General features: G+C 59.5%; 1 protein-coding gene across 1 annotated transcript; it reads right to left on the bottom strand.

The window, feature by feature from the left end:
- Nucleotides 1-560: 560 nt before the first annotated feature.
- Nucleotides 561-17,999, bottom strand: SPATA48 (spermatogenesis associated 48). The gene is made up of 9 exons (XM_028525299.2): nucleotides 16,813-17,999; nucleotides 12,091-12,191; nucleotides 10,848-10,924; nucleotides 9,450-9,588; nucleotides 7,672-7,739; nucleotides 6,942-6,983; nucleotides 5,261-5,368; nucleotides 2,291-2,398; nucleotides 561-793 (listed from the first exon to the last, which is right to left on the bottom strand). Exons 1-9 carry the CDS (start codon nucleotides 17,369-17,371, stop codon nucleotides 670-672), a joined length of 1,326 nt encoding a protein of 441 aa, XP_028381100.1. The 5' UTR covers nucleotides 17,372-17,999; the 3' UTR covers nucleotides 561-669.
- Between the last annotated feature and the right edge of the window lie 121 nt (nucleotides 18,000-18,120).

Genomic DNA, 18,120 nt, shown 5'->3' with positions numbered 1-18,120 from the left:
GGTCACATGCAGTGGAGTCCTTCCTGCTCCAGAGGCGAGTCCACTCAGCGGGAGGGGTGGCCCCCAGAGCAAAGAGAGCAGGCTGCACCTGTGAGTGGGGTGAGCGGGGAGGCCCCCAAGGAGCCCCGTGTCTGCGCAGAGTCCTGGGGGTGTGCGCCCCGTGGAGGCCCTGAGGCCGGGGGGTGGGGAGGGCTTGCCCTCCCCACGCACCACCTCTGACGTGGTGCCCTCGGGGACGAGTGTCGGGCTCTCTCAGTCACCAGGGGCCTCAGGGGCCACACACGGGTCTTCGACTGGGTAGTCTGGGACCATGAGAGCCGACGGCCTGCACTCGGCCGTCAGAATGCCTGCACTGCCTTGGTCAGGACGCGGGAGCTCCAGGCGCCCCGACTCCGGCCAGGAACCTTCCCAGATGGAGCCCGTGCTGCCGTGGCCTTCCAGAAACCTCGGTCGCTGTCACGGAACAGTGGCGTTCTGGGGCCCGGCCCACGGTGCGGCCCAGGCTGGGTCCCAGCACCCCCCCCCCCCCCCCCCCCCGGTCAGAATAGAGCATCCCCACCTCGTTCCACCGGCACAGACGCCCGGAGCACACAACCATCTTTTATTCCCGGCCGAGGGCGCACAGGCCGCGCCGGGGAGGGGAGGGCGCCCCGCTGGGCCGGAGGCCCCTCAGTAGCTGGCCGTCTTCTTCCCCTTCCTGTTGAAGGGGTTGTAGGGCCTCACGAGCGTGACCATGCTGGACAGCGGCGACCGGTGGCGGAAGAGGCCGCCTGCCCACTCTTCCCGCAGGACGCTGGAACACAGTGGGGGGGGGCGGGGGGGATGGACGCATCAGACGAACAGGTAACCCTGTCTGCTCCGCAGCCAGTCACGCACACGTGTGGGAGAGAGCACATGAGAGAGCGAGCGAGCGAGCGAAGCTGCGAACAGCCCGCACTCTGCTGCTGTCTGCATCTCGCGCACAACTCGGTGAGCCCTCGTGCGGCCGGACTTCAGGGCGCACAGCGGCGGGCCCCGCCCGGAGTGGTTCGGCTTTACGCCGGGACGGTCGTGGAGAGACTGTTGTATCCTGTCGGGGCCGCGGCCGCTGAAGCGACAGCTCACATGCACACGCGGAGGGTGCGGTCGGGTGCGAGGGGGCGCCCCAGGCAGCCTGGGCCGCCGCGGGGTCAGGGGTCGAGAGCCTCTGTGGGTGCACCCCCTTACTCTCAAGCTGCGGGACTCTCGGCGCCCCGTCTGACCCACCGCCTGCACCCCATCTCCTCAGTGACAGCGTCTCCTGGCGACCGCCGTCCTCGCTGGTCTGCGTCTGGACGTGGCTGCTAAGGCGCGGCTCTGGGCCCGCTCAAAACCTTCTCGGGGACCGCGTGGCCCTCGACTGCCTGGCAGCGGCTTCACGGCCTAAGCACGTGCAGCCCGGCCCCCACTGCAGCCGGCCCGCCCGCCACAGGTGTCCGTGGACCTGCGAGGGCCGCCCCCCGTGTAGGGGCGTCACCAGCCCCTGCCCCCGCTCACCTCCCCCGCCTCCCCCAGGCCGGCCGGCGCTTCGTGTGCGCGGTGGCGCGGAGCTCAGACCAGGGGGGCGAGGGGGGGGGGCGGCCTGGGAGCACAGGGGGCAGTGTGTGGGGGGGGTGAGCGCTCACAAAAGTCTGGGGGTGCCCCGGTAGCGGAGTGGGCAGGGAGGGCAGGCGAGGGGGAAAAGGAAAAGCAACAAAGCAACAGGCGCAGAGGCGGAAGGAAGGAGGGGAGAGGAGGAGGACGGCGGCCCAGGGGGACACGGGCTGGGTCTCTGCCCGCGCCAGCGGGTGGGAGCGGGTGGGGGACCGAGCGAGCACCGGAGGGAGGGACGGAGCGTCCGGGGGAGGAAGCGCCGGGCGCCTCCCTGGGACGGAAGGGACAGAAGCGGCGGGCACAGAGACTCGCAGGTGGGGGGGGAGGGCAGAGGGTCCTCTGGTGCCGCCTGGGCCGGCCGCCCGTCGCCCTGTGCAGACACAGACGCGGTCCCGTCTGTGGCGAGGGGCCTGGGGGAGGGGGCGGGCTCCAGGCACGGAGGAGTGAACGTGGCCCCACGGGGACCCCACGGGCCCTGGGCAGAAGGGTCCCTGACACTCAGGGGTGCCCCGCGCCGCCCCTGCACTCCCTGCGCAGTGACTCTCCTGTCCCTCGGACTTGACGCCCCACTTGGTAAAGCACGTGGGTCACCTGGGGGCACCTCGCTGCTCTTCAGCGGGAGAGCCGTGACCCGCGAGCCCCGGTGTGTCTGCGCGAGCCGGGGCGGCCCTGTGCTTACCGGTGCATTGCGGCGTCCGGCGAGGGGGAGGCTGCCAGGACGTCGGAGTTGGCTGGGTGGGTGGCGGTGACGTGAACCTTCCCGGTGTACCCCGGGATGTTCGCGGAGCTGGAGGAGAGAATGGGTGAGGGAGGGGAGAGAAGACGGAGAGAATGCTCTGTGACTCGGTCGCGGTCACCCGCCCCCACACACCGAGCGGGGGGGTTGGAGGGGGGGGCGGATGCAGCGCAGCAGGCCCGCCCCTCGCAGGCCCCGGGGCCCGCCCCCCGCCGGGAGGGCGGGGGCAGGGAGCATGCGTGCGAGGGCGACGGCTCTCCGCCTCCAGGCCCTGTCTCCGCGTCACCCGAGTTTCTGCGTGGTTCACGTGTGCGGCCCCCCGAGGACCGGGCGCAGAGCAGAGACCGCGTGCGGCACGAGGCTCCGCCCCCGGCGCCACGTGTGTGGGCACGGACTGTGCCTCCCAGTGACGCTGCTCCCTCGTCCCCACCGGTGCGCCCTGCGCCTGCTTTCCCCACTTTCCCGGAGCTGAGCGAGTTCAAGCAGGTGCGACCCCCTACTCCTCCGCTTCCACACCCACGTCCCGCCAGCCGGGGGGGGCGGGAAACACAGCATGCACACGCGTGTTCCCGTGTGTGTAGGAAGTCCCTGGGTCTAAGACCAAACACACACTCAGGAGAAACCGTCTGACACACCCCTCAGAGGAGCGGCGTGCCTCCCACACCTGAGCACACACGGCGTCCTTCACGGCGAGCGCCCTGAGTGGGGGTGGGCCGGGACCCTCGGGCCGGCGTCCTGAGTCTGCCTCAGACGTGTGGCCTGGACCCCCGGAGCTGGGGACTGTGCTCCAAGGACACACTGCAAGCAGGTCACAGGCTCACCGCAGTGACACCTGCGGAGCCCCCACCCCGGCGGGGAGCCCCTGGGCCTCGCAGCTGCCGGCAGTGGGGGGCGGCCCCAAGCTCTCGGGGCACCCTGGAGCGAGGGGACCCAGTTCGGGGGCCTCAGCTAGCACAGCCCTGCACTTCGGTGCTTGACCCACTTCGGCGGAGACCGAGAGTGTAAACAGGTGGGAGGTTTGCACGCAGGAGCCCGGGGGGTGGAGGAGCAGAGGCGTCCAGCGCAGGCCGCTGGCCGGACGCCAGGACAGCGGTTCCCCAGCGCCGCTGCCGGGGCTGGTGCCCGACTCCCGCCCCGGCCGCCCCGGTCCACCGGGGCCGTGGGAGCTGGACGGACTCTCCCGAGCTCAGCAGGCGGCCCATGCACACGGGGGGGCGGGAAGCCGCGTGGGGCAGAAGCCTCAGGTCTGCCCGGCGAGCGAGCGGCTCTGCCTGGATCCGGAAAATGCTGCCTCTGGCTCTTCGCTCTCCGGAGAGTGACCCCAGAGAACGTCTCATGGAACCATTCGACATTCGAGTGTCCATCTCAAAGCAGAAGCATTATTACATTTTCATGCCTGTCGAGTATTTTTAGATTGGTTTATCCTGTATCCTCGCTCTAAAATTTTTAGAATCACTACATTGAACAGCCATAATTTCCTTCCAGAATTTATCAAAGACTGCCCCTGCTGACCCTGCTGGCCCTGCCTCGGGACCCAGCTCGATGCCACACGGGGACTGAGACTGCATGTGCCCCGGCAGCAGCGGCCCCTCCGTGCTCCCGGGGGCTGGGGAGCTCTCAGCGGGCCTTTCCGGGGGCTCGGCTCCCCCACTTTACGCTGTGGCCACTGTGCACGAGCCTGCCAGCCCTGCAGAGTCTCCGGGGACGGGAGGGCAGCGCCTTTGCCTTTTGTACGCTCGTGCCACCGCGGTTCCTGGCACGTTCTCTGTGTGACTGTTTTCCCCTTTGTTTGGACTAGACACACATTTAACTGAGATGAGTTACTACCTGTATTTTAAAACCCAGTGTAGTTTTGAAACACGTTTTGCAGTTTGGCCAAGGGGTCAAGAGAATTCAATATCAGGACAGAAGATAGAAAAATTCAGAATTACTGCAGGATATTGAGTTTAACCACAAGTACCTTCTGAAAGCAGCTAATGCAAAATGAGACGTGTTCCTCATGGGCACATCGCGTGCTTTAGAAAAACAAAACATCTAGGATACAGCCGCAAGTCACACCATGGCTTTGCATGGAGTCGCGGCAGGTCTCTCTGCCACCCAGCGCTGGACAGTGCGCCGCCATGGTGCTCACCAGCTCCGTGGCGTGGAGACAGCCCAGGACTGTGGCTGACACCGAGTGTCCTGGGAGTCGCGTGGAGGTCGTTTCTGGGCCTCAGTGCTCCCACTGGCACAATGCTCAGCACTCAGTACTCAGTGCTCCCACTGGCACAGTACTCAGCACTCAGCACTCACTCAGTACCCAGTACTCACTCGGTACTCAGTACTCCCTCTGGCGTAGTACTCGGTACTCGACACTCAGCACTCCCACTGGCACAGTACTAAGCACTCAGTCAGCACTCCCACTGGTGCAGTACTCAGTACTTGACACTCAGCCCTCCCACCGGCACAGTACTCAGACTCACTCAGCACTCAGCACTCCCACTGGCACAGTACTCAGCACTCACTCTGTACTCAGTACTCACTCAGTACTCGGTACTCCCTCTGACACAGTACTCAGACTCACTCAGCGCTCAGCACTCCCACTGGCACAGTACTCAGCACTCACTCTATACCCAGTACTCACTCCGTACTCGGTACTCCCTCTGACACAGTACTCAGACTCACTCAGTGCTCAGCACTCCCACTGGCAAAAGCAAATAAACACACACATCAAGGCACCTCAGTGAGTCTGAGCCCAAGACGGTGGTCTCCTTGTGACAAACTGCAGTTCGCTGAGGAAAAGCTGTCTGTCCCCTTCAGCAGTGCGCGGTGGCAGGCCACGTTTCATCCCTTCATTTCCCATAAAACCCGTCACCGTGCTCCATCCTTGATAACAAAGTACAGGGGTCACAAGGAGCAAGGAGCGGAACTCACCAGCTTGTGTTCGTGCAGAGGGCTCGGGAGCGCCGCGGCTCGGCCAGAGACGCGATGTCCCCGCAGGGGTTGTCCACGGCGTCGGCGTCGGTGGACTGCACGTGGCCTCTGTCGGGTGGGAAGGACAGACGGCGTGGACTTCCTCACGGGAAACACAGAAGAAGTCGACAGACCGTGTTCTGACCTCCGAAAACCCGATTTGCCAAAATAGACCAACATTTGAAAATAGAAAAGACAGAGCCACACACGATGGTGGCACAATTTGCCGGAAAAGGAGCAAAGGAAGGAGGCTCCTCCTCTCTCCAACAGGAGTCCTCGGGGCCCCGTGAGCCGAGTGTGGGCCGGGGCGGGGCGGGGGGAGTGACAGCCGGTGCGTGTCTGCAGCCAAGGCAGCCGTCTCTGCGGCCCGGGGACAGCCAGCACCGGACTCGGCAGGCGGCCTGGGGCCTGGGGACAAGGCGGGCACCGCCCTCCGCCAGAGCTAACGGGCTCACGGAGGTGCGCGGGCGCCTGGGCTCCTGGGCGACCAGCCACGGGCCTGGGGGCCTGAGGGAGAAGGCTGAGTCCCGGGGGTCGGAGAGAGTCCCTGACGGACTGCAGGGGCCGCGGGCAGGAAGGTCAGCCCACTCGGCGGGAGAGCCCAACGGGCCACAGAGCGGGGGAGGGGCGCCGGCCAGCAGCCCCCACCCCTCCGTTATCTTCCATTCACTTTGCTCCCAGGTGCTGCGACCTTAAAGCTCATGTGCCCCCACCCCCACCCGGAGCTCCTAAGGCAAAGGTCGTGGCAGCAGGAGGAGGCGGCGCTTCGGTCGGGAGGGTGGAGCGAGCACTCCCGACGGGACCAGCGCTCTTTTGGACATGACCCCAAGAGCCCCCTCCCCGCTGCCACCACGTGGGGACCCAGCGAGAAATCTGGGACCCGGGAGCGGACCCTCCCGTGCCCGAGCACGCTGGCGCCCGGGCTCCAGAACGGTGAGGGGTCCTGGTGCTCGGAGGCCACCCAGTCGGTGTGTCTGGTCACGGCCGCCCAGGCAGACTGAAAGGAGCCCCAGCCCCTGCGTCCCCCTGAAGCAGAGAGGCCGCAGCAGCGGGCGTGCACACCTGCGCCGCCCCCCCCCCCCAGAGCCAGGTGCAGGTTCAGACGAGAACGAGGCTGCAGGTGCGGTGGCACCGTCGGTGACGCAGCGCCTTCCCGGTCGGCCTCGCCCTGCGTTAGGGCCACCCAAGGTATTCCACTCCCAGAGTAACCGGTTTGGCGAAGCATAAGAATGCCACTCCCCCTTCCTTTATTCAAGCCTGGAACAAATCTGCCCTGGCTGGGGTGGCTCCGTGGATTGAGTGCTGGGTTGTGAACCAAAGGGCCGCCGGTTCGATTCCCAGTCAGGGCACAGGCCTGGGTTACGGGCCAGGTCCCCAGTAGGGGGCACGCAAGAGGCAACCACACACTGATGTTTCTCTCCCTCTCTTTCTCCTTCCCTTCCCCGCTCTCTAAAAGTAAACAAAATCTCTTTTAAAAAATCCATCACAGACCCGAGACGGCAGCGCAGACACTGAGTGCAAGTGCACGCTGAGCTGGGAGCAGGCCAGGGCTCGGTGAGAAGGCGGCAGCTGTCCCGGAAAGTGGGAGCAAAGAGTGCAGGCGGAGCCCGGTGGCCTTAGAGCGGTGAGACGCCGTACTCACGTGTAGCACGGGATGTATCTGCTCCTGGAACTCGGGCTCACGCTTGAGAAAGAGAAAGCACAGGCGCTGGGGTTACTGACACTTAACGAACATCAAGCTACTGTGGCATTTCTCTCATTCAGACGAAACCAAGGCCTTCGGAGCCTCCCACGGGGGCCGGCCTCCCACGCGCTGATCTGAGAGAGCAGGAACTTAAGGTGCAGTGGGGCAGAGGGGCTCCGAGCTCTCGGGGACACGGGTCCCGTGGACGCCCGCGGGGCCGGGCCTGGCCCCAGGCTCCCCCCGCGGGCGTCTCTGGCTGTCCGCTCGCCGCACGCTTCCCTGGAGGTCAGACGGGGCGGCCGGTGGTGGTGAGGACGAGGGCAAGGGGGCTTCCAAGGGCGGAAATGCCGTTTTCCAGGCTGAACGGGAAAAGCACGTATGTGGAAGGGCGTCTAATAAAGTCACCATTGTCAGCGCTCAGGGAGCCCGGAAGAAGTACAGGACACAGAGGCTGAGAGGAGGGATTTATGGTCCCCCCAAGTTCACGCGTGGTGCGCATTAGAGCCCCTCCTGTCTTTCTAGAGACCCCCTGATTTTTAAAGGGTTGGGTGCCGAGCAGTCTGGATCCTGAGGGGGGCTGAGAGGTGAGGTGGGTGCAGAAGCGGCGGCCCCGGAGGCTCTCGGGATGACTAGGGGGCCACTGCGAGGGGTCTGGTGGGTGACGAGAGCATCAGGAGGCGACACTTACAAGTTCACTGGCTTGCCGGGCACCGAGAGCGACCTCGTCTGGAACCTGTCCCAGAGTCCGCCGACCACCTGGAACCAGCGGGGCGGACGACAGAGATTCACCGGACGAGTCCCCGGAGCCTCTGGTCCCCGAGCCCACTCCCAGTCCGTGCGGTCCGGCCCTCGTGGCTGCCCTCTGTGCCCCGGAGGCCAGCCCCCTGGCTCCCGGGGACAGGGCACCCCGAGTGTCCTCAGCAGCTCTGGGCATTGGCTCTGAGCGACTCCGGGCTCGGACCCCACATCTCCGCTGTGTCCTTGGGGCTGGTCCGCCTCACCCCCACCCCCGCCTCCTGCTTCTGCTCTGGGGGGAGCCCGGGTGAAGGTCCCCCTTTGGTTTCCGCCCCAGAGGCCGTGCACACTTGGGTCTCCCTCAGCCCCTCTGCCCCCTGCAGCCCCTGCCTGGCCTCCCGGTGCCTGCCCAGCCGGACCCGGAGCTTGGGGCCTCATCTCGCAGGGAAGGAGTTCGGACACCAGCACAATGTAGCAACAGACAATGCGCAGGCAAACGACCAATTCTTGTAAGTTGTCGTTAATACTTTCATGCAGTGGAGAGAGCCTTAAAAATGTATAAGCTGGACACCTCTGCTTTTGTCCTTCAACTGATTTTAATTCCTATGTGAAAATCCCATGAGACTACAGTAAAGCTGTTTTGCCTCTCTTAATACCGCTTTTCTCTGTAAAAGCTGAAAAAACGTTTCCAGATTAGGTGGGCTTCTCCATGCACAGTTCCCCCCCACCCCCCCCCCCCCGCTCCGGGGTCCGTGCTGAGGACTGGGTTCCACCGTGGGGGGTTCCGTTCTAGCCCCGAGGGGTTCACAGCGGGAAAGGGCTCCCGTGCGAGGCGGCACCCCAGGGCCTGTTGGGCCTCTGGGCGGCGGGAAGGACGTGGGAGTCCCCGAGGATCTGCAGGCGCAGGGGGAGTCGGGAGTCCAGAGCGAGGGGTGACCCCGGCCTGGAGGGCTGCCGAGGGCTGGCCTGGCGGGGCTGTTCTGCGTGGCGGGAGTAGGGGGCGGTGGGCGGGCTGGCAGGCGCGGGCTGGGAGGAGGGGCGCAGGAGCAGAGGTGGCAGGGTCGTGGGCACGCGCCCGGGTTGGGGGAACAGGTCCACGTGGCACAAAGTGGGGCTCGGGCTCCTGGAGCACCGGGAAGGGGCCCCGGTGCGGGAGGCAGCCCTGGCTGCGGTGCGGACAGAGCCCAGAGCGGTCCCTGCGACGGAGCCCCACTGCCCAGGAGGAAGATGCGCCCCCCACCCCCACGGACTCGGGTGCGCCCCATCTCCCGGACCCGCACGGCTCGGGCTTCCAGGACGGACTCTCCCACCGCCTGGACAAGCCCAGAGGCCAGTTCTCCACGCAGTTGCACAGAGCGTCCCCCGCACACGGGTTCTTGGGGGAGCGGCCATCACTTCTGTCCTCCCTCCCTGCCCGTGCCTTCTCTCCCAGTTTTCCCAACGGACACAGTCGGTGCCAATGACACCTCTTCAGAAAGAGGTGGTGTTCAGCTTCTAAGATATTCGTACAGATGTTACAGATCTGAGGTCACTGGTGACCTCATGGGACCTACTTTCAATCCCACACACGTGCACACACACATGCGCACACACACACACACACACTTGCGTGTGCTTGTGCGTCCCACAGCGCCACCACCGAAACAGCCAGCGCTTGGGCTGCCTCCAGCAGCCTGTTCGCCGCTGCCTGGGGTGGAGGGGGGCGGCGGGGGGCAGGGGGCGTCCTCTGACCTGCGTGAGGGCGGGCGCCCTCTCGTATCTTTTCAGCGTAAAGCACTGTGCGACCGGGTCGGAGGCTCTCTCCACCGTCGTTTCTCCCGGACCGGGTCTCGGTGGCAGCATCTTGTCCCAGGGAACAACTTCGTAAGCTCTGAGAAATCATTAGACGGTGACAGTTCATGGAAAATACACGCCCAGTTGGGGTAGCTCACCCCACCCCGTGCACTGCGGCCGGCAGAGCTCAGAGGCGTCCCCCCAGGTTCCTGCCCTGCTGCACGGGCCCTGGGGGGTGGCCTCCCCTCAGGTGTGGGCACAGCACCTGGCCAAGAGAGAGGCTGTCACTCCCATGGGACTTTGCGTGGCCACTTCCTGTGACAGAAGGGACTGTGCCCGTGTAACCGGGGTCCCTAGTCAATCAAATCCGGGTTCATCGACAGGCAGGTGATTCTAAGTGGGTCCAATCTGAGCTGGTGACAGCAGGGGACACTCCTCAGCTGTCTTTGAGCAACCGCCATGACCTTGAGGAAGCTGCCTCAGCCTGAGAAGCCCTGAGCCCCAGCCCCGTGGGGGCAGCCCGGACTTCCGAGCTGCAGAGCTGGGAGGTAACGAGTGGGTGTGGCTTGAAGCCGCTAATGGTGGCCACCTGTCACGCAGCGACGGGGAACCAACGCGCGTACGAGTGTGCGTCGTCCAGGTTCCAGAAAGAGTTCAGTATGTCTCCGTGCTGGGACGCTCGCCTTGGCGCCCTCAGCCAGTGGTCCGGCCTTAGGCGCCCGTGCACAAGCCGTGACACCCAGAAGCCTTTCTCCGGTGCACACCCCTCTCCGGAGCTCCAGAGCGATGCACCCACTGCCCGCCTGGGCCACTGGACGTGCACCGGCCACCCCCATGCCCTGCACGTCCCAGACCGACCGCTGACCCCGCCCTCTGCCCCCGCCGCACCTGCCCTCGCGGTGCTAAGGGGCGCTACGTCCCGCTGCACAGCCCACACCTGACTTCCCTGCCCACCGACTCGCGACCTCCAGGCTGGGGGCTGTGCTGGCTCTGCACACACCCAGAAGCCTTGTGCTGCCACAGCCCAGGGCAGAGGCACCCAGTGGGGTCACTGCATGTGTTTCGGCGGAGTCAACTAACCCCCTTCAGCTCTCTCTGCTCCTGTTCTCTGAGGCTGTGCTCACCCCGAGTCTCTCCGCGCACCTCCCTTTTGGGTTCTACTCTTCCACGAAATGGGGTTCCCGCCGACTCTTCCTTCTGCTCATGTTAGCAATCGACAGAAGGGACCCAGTCGCTGTACCTATGTTCTCTGAATTCCTCATAGAGTTTGGGATAATGTACATACAAAGGGGACATGTTGTTAAAGATAAAAGAATCACATTTTTAAATCAAAATTGTACTTGGAAAAATTCTTACTTTTGCGTAGAGGACTTATAAAAGCAGTCCTTTGCATTATACTTCTTGTTGGGTTGTGAAAGTGGTTTGCCGTCATCCTGGAAGTCATAAATAGTAGAAGAGATCAGACGTGTGTGGGAACTGGTGATGTTACCACTATTCACCAGGCTTTCTTCCTCCTCCTCCTTTCTCTGCTTTGACAGCACCTTCTGGATCAACAGATGCACGCTTCCCTCCTTTCCTCTATTGTCTCGGAAATTCACAATTTGTGCATACTATCCTAATGATTAAATTAAAATTTACAATACGTACATTAAAGTCAACGGAAAGTCAGGTTTTTATGAGAAAGCTTTTGAATTTTAAATCTTGGCAGATAGTGTGTAGTTCCATGAAATTATAATATTTAAAAATTTTGACTTAATAATACGAAGACACTAGTTTTGAGATATTACCCTCTTCCTACCTTTCAGCTCATTGTTACAAAAATAATTTAAATATCATTACAAGCATTTTGTTGCCATCGCTGATGGCTACTATTTATTTAGATTTCCCACCACATTCTACCAATCCTTTGCCCACTTTTCTTCCCTGTATCCCCCTTGTTTTTTCCCCCTTGGTTCTTGGTTCTATTTGGTCTTCACTAAAGTTCAATTTTCAGTAATTCTTTCAAGGATGTACATTTCTGCTACTTCTATTTTTTACCCATCTTACACTTGACCTGTGTCCTAGCTGTGTTTAGAAGTCTGGTTTGGTGGCCCGGGAGCTCCCGGAGCTTGGGCCGAGTGGCCACACTGACCCTGGGCCACGCGGAGCAGAACGGTCCATGGGCCTTCTGTGTCCTCCACCCCCGCCCCTGGCACAGGTCCCCCCGCAGCTTCAGGGTAACGTGCTCAGGACAGAGTACGGTTTTGTTCGTCTCGTCTGAGACTCGCCATTCTTCTCCGGTCTGAGGGTCCAGACCTCCGGGGTGGTGGCTGTCCGCCACGCCGGCTGTCCCTCCCGCTGCTGGAGGGGACACCTGCAGAAATGGGTCTGGGCTGGGCACTGCCAGCCTCCCCCACTCAGGCCCCCCCCCCCCCCCCGGGAAGCACAGTTGAAGGGGCGGCACAAGGCAATGAAAACAACAGTGACTCAGACGGTCCGCACAGGGCCCGGCGCATCAGACACGTTCTGTAAATCACGGCCGTCTGACAAGGCTCAGAGGAGCAAAGGCACGGACCGTAAAACAAACAGTGACACGTGTTACCTGGCGGGGAACTCTTACCGGGCACGTCGCTTCCTCCTCGTCGAATGTGTACGTGTGGTTCACTGAGCACGCCTCGTGCCGAGCCCGGGGAGGCGGGACTTTCCGTGGGCTCGTCCAACCTGAAACAGACACGCGCGTGTGCTCCCGCCAAACTGCAACGGAGGCCGCTTCTCCCACCCGGAGCGCCTCCTGCTGGGGAGCGACCGTGTGTGCTGCTGACTGGCTTTGTCCGGCAGGTTATCTGGCGAGTTTTCTCCTCCCTGAGAACACAAGAGCTCTGAAATGTGTGTGTTGGCATTATCACCATAGCGCGGAGTTATTACTTATTACCTGCTGGGAATTTAGAAACTGAGGCAAATTGAAACGAAAACACAAAACACAACAGAAGTCGTGGGTGCGGCAGAGGCAGTGCTAAGGGACAGACTTACAGACCCGAGTCCTCACATTAAAGAAGAAGAAAGAGCTCGAACCAACGACCTAAACTTGCACCTGATGGAGCTATGAAAAGAACGAACCGAACCCAACGCTAGCAGAAGAAAGGAAATAATAAAGATTAGAGCAGAGATACAAAGTAGAAAATAGAAAACGAGGGAAAATCAATGAAAGCAAGAGTTGGTTCTTTGACAAGATCAACAAAATGGACAATTCGCTAGATGGACTCAGAGAACAAGAAGACTCAAATAAGTAAAACCACAAGTGAGAGAGAAAAGAAAACATTACACTACTGTTACAAAACCAAAATAACTTGAAGAGATTCCTGTGAATAACTGTACACCAACAAATTACGTAACCCAGATGAAACGGACAAATTACTAGAATCACACAGTGGCCCAGAGTGAATCACTAAGAGACAGAAACCATGTGCAGACCCGTAGGTACAAAGGAAGTTGAGCCAGAAACCAACAGCCTACCTAGACAAAAACACTCTAGCCCAGCTGGCTTCACTGGTGAGTTCTACCAAACGTTTAAGAGCCGACACCAACCCTCCCCACTCTCTTTTTGAAAACCTAAGGAGGAGAGAACGCTTCCAGGCCCACTCCCTGTGCAGCCCACGTCACACCCACACAGAAGCCGGACGTGACCCCTAATAAACGCGGGGGCACAACTCCTCCACAGAACACAGGGGACAGGGGTCCGGAGCACCCCGAGGGGACTGCCCACCCTGGCCAGTGGGCTGAGCTCTTGAACTCGAGAATTGGAACTGCGTGCGGACGGCAGGCCTGTAAAACACATGCCTGCTGTGGGAGTCGGGGGACAGGGGGGTGGCCCCTCAGAAAGTCAGACCCAGAGTCACCGCGGGGCTGGGCGTGCCCGCTGCTGGGCGCACATTGAAGAGATGAAAGCAGCGTCTTGGAGAGACATGCATGCACGTGTGCTCACGGCACCCGTCATGATGACAGCCAACAGGCGAGGCGACCCGGGTGTCCGCTGACGGATAAACTGTTTAAAAATGTAGTGTGTGACTGATGCGGAAAATCATCCAGCTTTAAAAAGAAATTCTGACACACGCTAAGACACGGGCATTGTAGTGAAATACCCCGGTCACAGAAGGACAGATGCGATATGACTTTACTTATATGACGTGTCCAGGGTGGTCGAATTCACTGAGACGGAAAGCAAAGCTGGCCTCCAGGGGCTGCAGGAGGCAGAGCCAGGCAGTGAGGGTTTGCTGGGCACGGGGTTGTGGGTTTGCGAGGCGAAGAAAGCTGTGGCGCTGGGCTGGGTGGCGGCTGCACGATGCTGTGCCGCGCACTTGAAACGGTTGAGGTGGTTGTTGGGAAGTGAGTGTTTCTGCACCCCAAACCCACGTGCTGACCGACGTCCTCCCCCAGACGTGATGGTGTTTGGAGGCTGGGCCTTTGGGGGCATTTAGGACGCGAGGGTGGGGAGGGATCAGCGTCTTTCTGAGCAGAGGAAGGGGCCCAGAGCGCCGCCTCCCCAGTGAGGGCAGGACACGGGCAGCTCTTCTGCAGCCGGAAGGGGGGCCCTTGGAAGGACCGGCACCAGCCGGCACCTTGACCTTGGGCCCCTCAGCCTTCAGAGCTGGGAGAGACAGGGGTCTGCTGTCTGAGCCGCCCAGGCTCTGGGACACTGTCCCAGCAGCTCCGGCCCCCCAACAGCGACCTCAAAAAGGTGGGGAGGCACAGGAAGAGCTACCAATGTTGGCATTAGGCAGGGAATGCAGGCAGAGAAATCGGGGGGTTGCGCCGGGTGACCTCCTCTTCTCCGTGGACGAGGACAACTGTGTCGTCTGCTGCAACGGGAGGCAGAGAGACCAACCAGCGAAGGGTTTGCATATAATTAGAATAACTTTGGAACGTTTGACGGGTGCACGAGGAAGACAGCCAACTCCGAGCAAAAAAGGAAAGACTGCACCCGGCTAAAAGTCTAGACAGGGTCAGAACTGGGCAAGTCAGCAGTCTACGTTGTTACGACTGGGCTTTGGTGTCTATGAAAGCACGCTGGGCTGCGATACAGTTAATTCTCAGAAGATGTACCTTCTTGTCAGAACGTATTGGCAACCCTGTGTATTTAGGTTTGCAAAAACTGAGTACTTATGCATGATTAATGACTATTTCCAGGATCTACAAAGTCCTTGAAAGCCCAGGACAAGTTATATTGAGACCAGTCCCCAAACTCCTGGTATTACTCTTTGGAAATGTTAATAGCTAATAATAACAAGTACTATTAAATGCATGCTTTGACATGTTCCAGAAATTCTGCTAAGTACTTGATATTTTTAATTCATTACTTCTTACAACTTTACAAGAAAAGTACTATTATTGCCAAATTAAGTAAAAAAGGGACGGAAAATTCTAGACTTTGCTGGACTTTATAATATCTAGCATTTGCTGGGGTGTTCCTGCATGTCAGATACTTTTACATGAACTACACTCAGTGGCCATCACTCGAATCTCATGAAGTGTTGCGAGCATGGGAACGTATTTCACAGACAGGGACACACAGGCAGGAAGAGATCAGTGGTGACCCCGAGGCCATGGTGAAAGTCAGCCTCTCGCCCGGGTCTGAGCTGGGGCAGCCGGACCCTCTGGCCTCTCCTCTGCATTCTGTGGCGCAGGCCCAGGGAGTGCCATGTGCAGGCCAGGCCAGCTGTCTGCTTGGTTCTGCATTGTGGGTGCAACCGCTGTTAACCTTCTTTTAGTTGGAAATTAGCTTTAATAAACTATTTCTTCAACTTGTAATTTGTTGGGATATAGCTCTTAGAAAAACTTACAGAAACGGCCCAACACTGGGCCGGGTCTTCCTGGTTACGAGTAGAGTGGTGTGGTTGCCTTACTCGGGACGACCGTGGAAAACGAATTCGGTTCCTCTGAGGAAGTACCCTTGACAACGAACACTGTTACAAGGTGGAACGTGAGCCAATGGCTGAGCTCAACTCCTGGGCTGACAGGTGAGAACAGCAGTCGCCAGTTCGGAGCCCGTGAGGTGAGGTGCGCTGCGAGAGGCGGGCCGGAACGCGCCAGCGGTCCCCTCAGTGCCAGTACGTACAGCACACTTTACTCCTTAGTTGGTGCTTATCATTTGTAGACGAAAGTGCATTTCACTCTTAGTAACACCGTCTTTCCCTACACAGTATTTCCAATGGATTGTAAAACCATGACTTCCTAAACTCGACTGTTGAACATTATTTATAAGCTTCACATGAAAGTTCCAAACAGAAGTGTTCCCGAGCCCCTGCCGGCTGGAGTGCACAAGAAGTATAACTCCTACCCTGGGCTTATGCCTCTACAAACTGCTCTTTCTGGCTCAGAAGGGGCACCCAGAGGCCGGGGCTGTGGAAGGTGACACTGTGGGGTCATCATCTCTGTTGCCCCTACCTGTCTTCTTACCCCTTTCCGGTCTCAGCTGCCTGTGGCTCTCTCCATGCGGCGGCAGGACCCGTGACTCCCCACACTGCTCCACTACACGCTGGTGCCACTGTCCCGCCCCAGACGGTCCGCGTGGGCCTCTGGTCCACGGCTGGGCGCTGATGGGGAGCAGCGTGAGGCTGGTGCAGCCTCTGACGCCGGAGGCCGCTCGGCATCTTCTGATGCAGCCCTTGCCGCACACTCAGAGGCGTTAACCTGTGCCCCCTGTCTGCCGGACACACTTGGGGCTTTCATTCGGAGGTGTGCCTCAGGGCCTCCGGGCCAGGCCTGGCCCGTGACGCTCTCTGGGGGCACCTCCAGGAGGGTTGCAGGGCACGGCGGTCGGTAGGGCTCGTCCTCTGCGCCTCCAGGGCCAGGCACACCTGCTTCTGCGGGGGTTGCTTCTCCTCCGCTCCTGCTCTTACCAGACCCCCAGATTTACTTTCAATGACGTTCCCATCCCACCCCAGCCCCTGAAAACACTTGTGTAACCGTCAGATTATTCTTTCGAGGGAGGGATGAGGAGGGGAGGCATGCTGCATACTCATCAACGTCAAATATAATTTGCCTTGTGGTGAAATTGGGTTATCTCCATGTCTAGAATAAATTATCTAACAGATACTTCGTGTTGGTCAATTATACTAATAAATGTGCTTTTAAAAGCCAAATCTTATTCTACAGATAGGAAAATAAAAAAGCTTATCATGTTTACTACTGTTTCCTTAAGGTCTGTAATTCAAAACTGAGATTTTCTTATTCTGTTCTTTACAACTTTATGTTACATCAAATGCTAAATAGTGAATCTTACACCTGTGCTCTTCCCCTTTGTCTCAGTGTTTAAAAACGATAAACCCTGTGTCACTTTGTTTACCTCCGAGTCTCGCTCTGATGGCAATGTCTGGTGTTGCCCTGGAATTCCATTTCCTGTCTTGTTTCAATTCTTCTAAGAAAAGCGTTTGCCTCCTCAGCGCCGTGTGCTCTCCAGAGTCTGGCCTGGGGACTCGCTGTTGGGGTTTCACATCCCTGAAGTCCACCAGGCTCGGTATGGCTCTGCCAACGCCAGGCTTTAGGTCGGCATTAGCCCCGGGGCTCAGGAACCCCGAGCAGGGGTCACCTAGGGGCACGTCATCGCGCAGCGGAAACAATGGGAAGTCTGCCCCCCGCGGTGGGGGGTAAGGGTAGTGTAAGTGATAGTTTGGCACGCCCGAAGCGGGATACGGGTGAAATTTAAGGAAAGTGGGGTTGCCTTTCTTTTCCATCCTGCCAAAGTCGTGTCTGTCCTCCACCCCTTTCACAATGGGCATGTTCATTTTCCTTAAGAGGTTGTAGTAATGTGGGTAATCTACGTTCTCGACAGGGTTTATTCTGGAAAGGATGGACTGTTCAGAGATACTTATCTTTCCAGGGGTGTGCTGTGAGTGCATATCCATGGCCTTTCTCTCTTTCAGAATTTTGGATGGCTATAAATTGTCTCTGATGACGCTTTTCTCTGTAACCACAAAACGTACACTTCCAGTGGTTGAGAGTTGGTTAACTTATCATAATACTATTGACTTGACTTTCTAAATATTTACACAGTGGGGTTTCCTTTCTCTTTTAGAGGTGAGAATTGTTTTCCTGACCAAAAGCCATATAGGGCAGCAAGAGACCAGGACAGAGCCCTTGCTGCTAAGTAACAGCTAGAACTGGAACGCATTGGATCGCCCATTTCTCCCTATTAAAGGTGACAATGCCCATTGTCATTAGGCACTGTGTCGTCACAGTCGCTGGAACCTTCATTCTTCAATGTGGTTGCACCACCTGGGTGAGAGGTGTTTCTGTCGCGGGTGTGCTCCCACTAAGTAAATCCTCCCGGCTGCAGAAAAGCAGACACACGGTTCTCCTGAACACGTTCGTGCCACAAAGACCCTCGCAGGCTGATAGATGGTTTTATCTATTTTTCTGAACTTAGGTGATAAAAGACCAACTTCCAGGCTGCGCGTGGCATGAAGATCGACTGTATGTCAAGGGGCTCCCTCTGTCCTCCCCACTCAGCGTCTTCCCGGCGCTCCAGCCCTCCCGGCGCGCCCAGCGGTGTGCACCCTCCCCCCCACCCGCGGAAGCCCCACGCGTCTGCAGGGACCGAATGGCTGCCCTTGGGAGGCCGAGGGAGGCCGAGGCAACCCTCGGAGGGCTGCGG

The sequence above is a fragment of the Phyllostomus discolor genome, chromosome 10 (assembly GCF_004126475.2).
Source record: "Phyllostomus discolor isolate MPI-MPIP mPhyDis1 chromosome 10, mPhyDis1.pri.v3, whole genome shotgun sequence".
In the NCBI taxonomy this organism is placed as follows: domain Eukaryota; kingdom Metazoa; phylum Chordata; class Mammalia; order Chiroptera; family Phyllostomidae; genus Phyllostomus; species Phyllostomus discolor.
The sequence above is the reverse complement of the archived record's forward strand: the minus strand, read 5'-3'. Positions and strand labels throughout refer to the sequence as shown.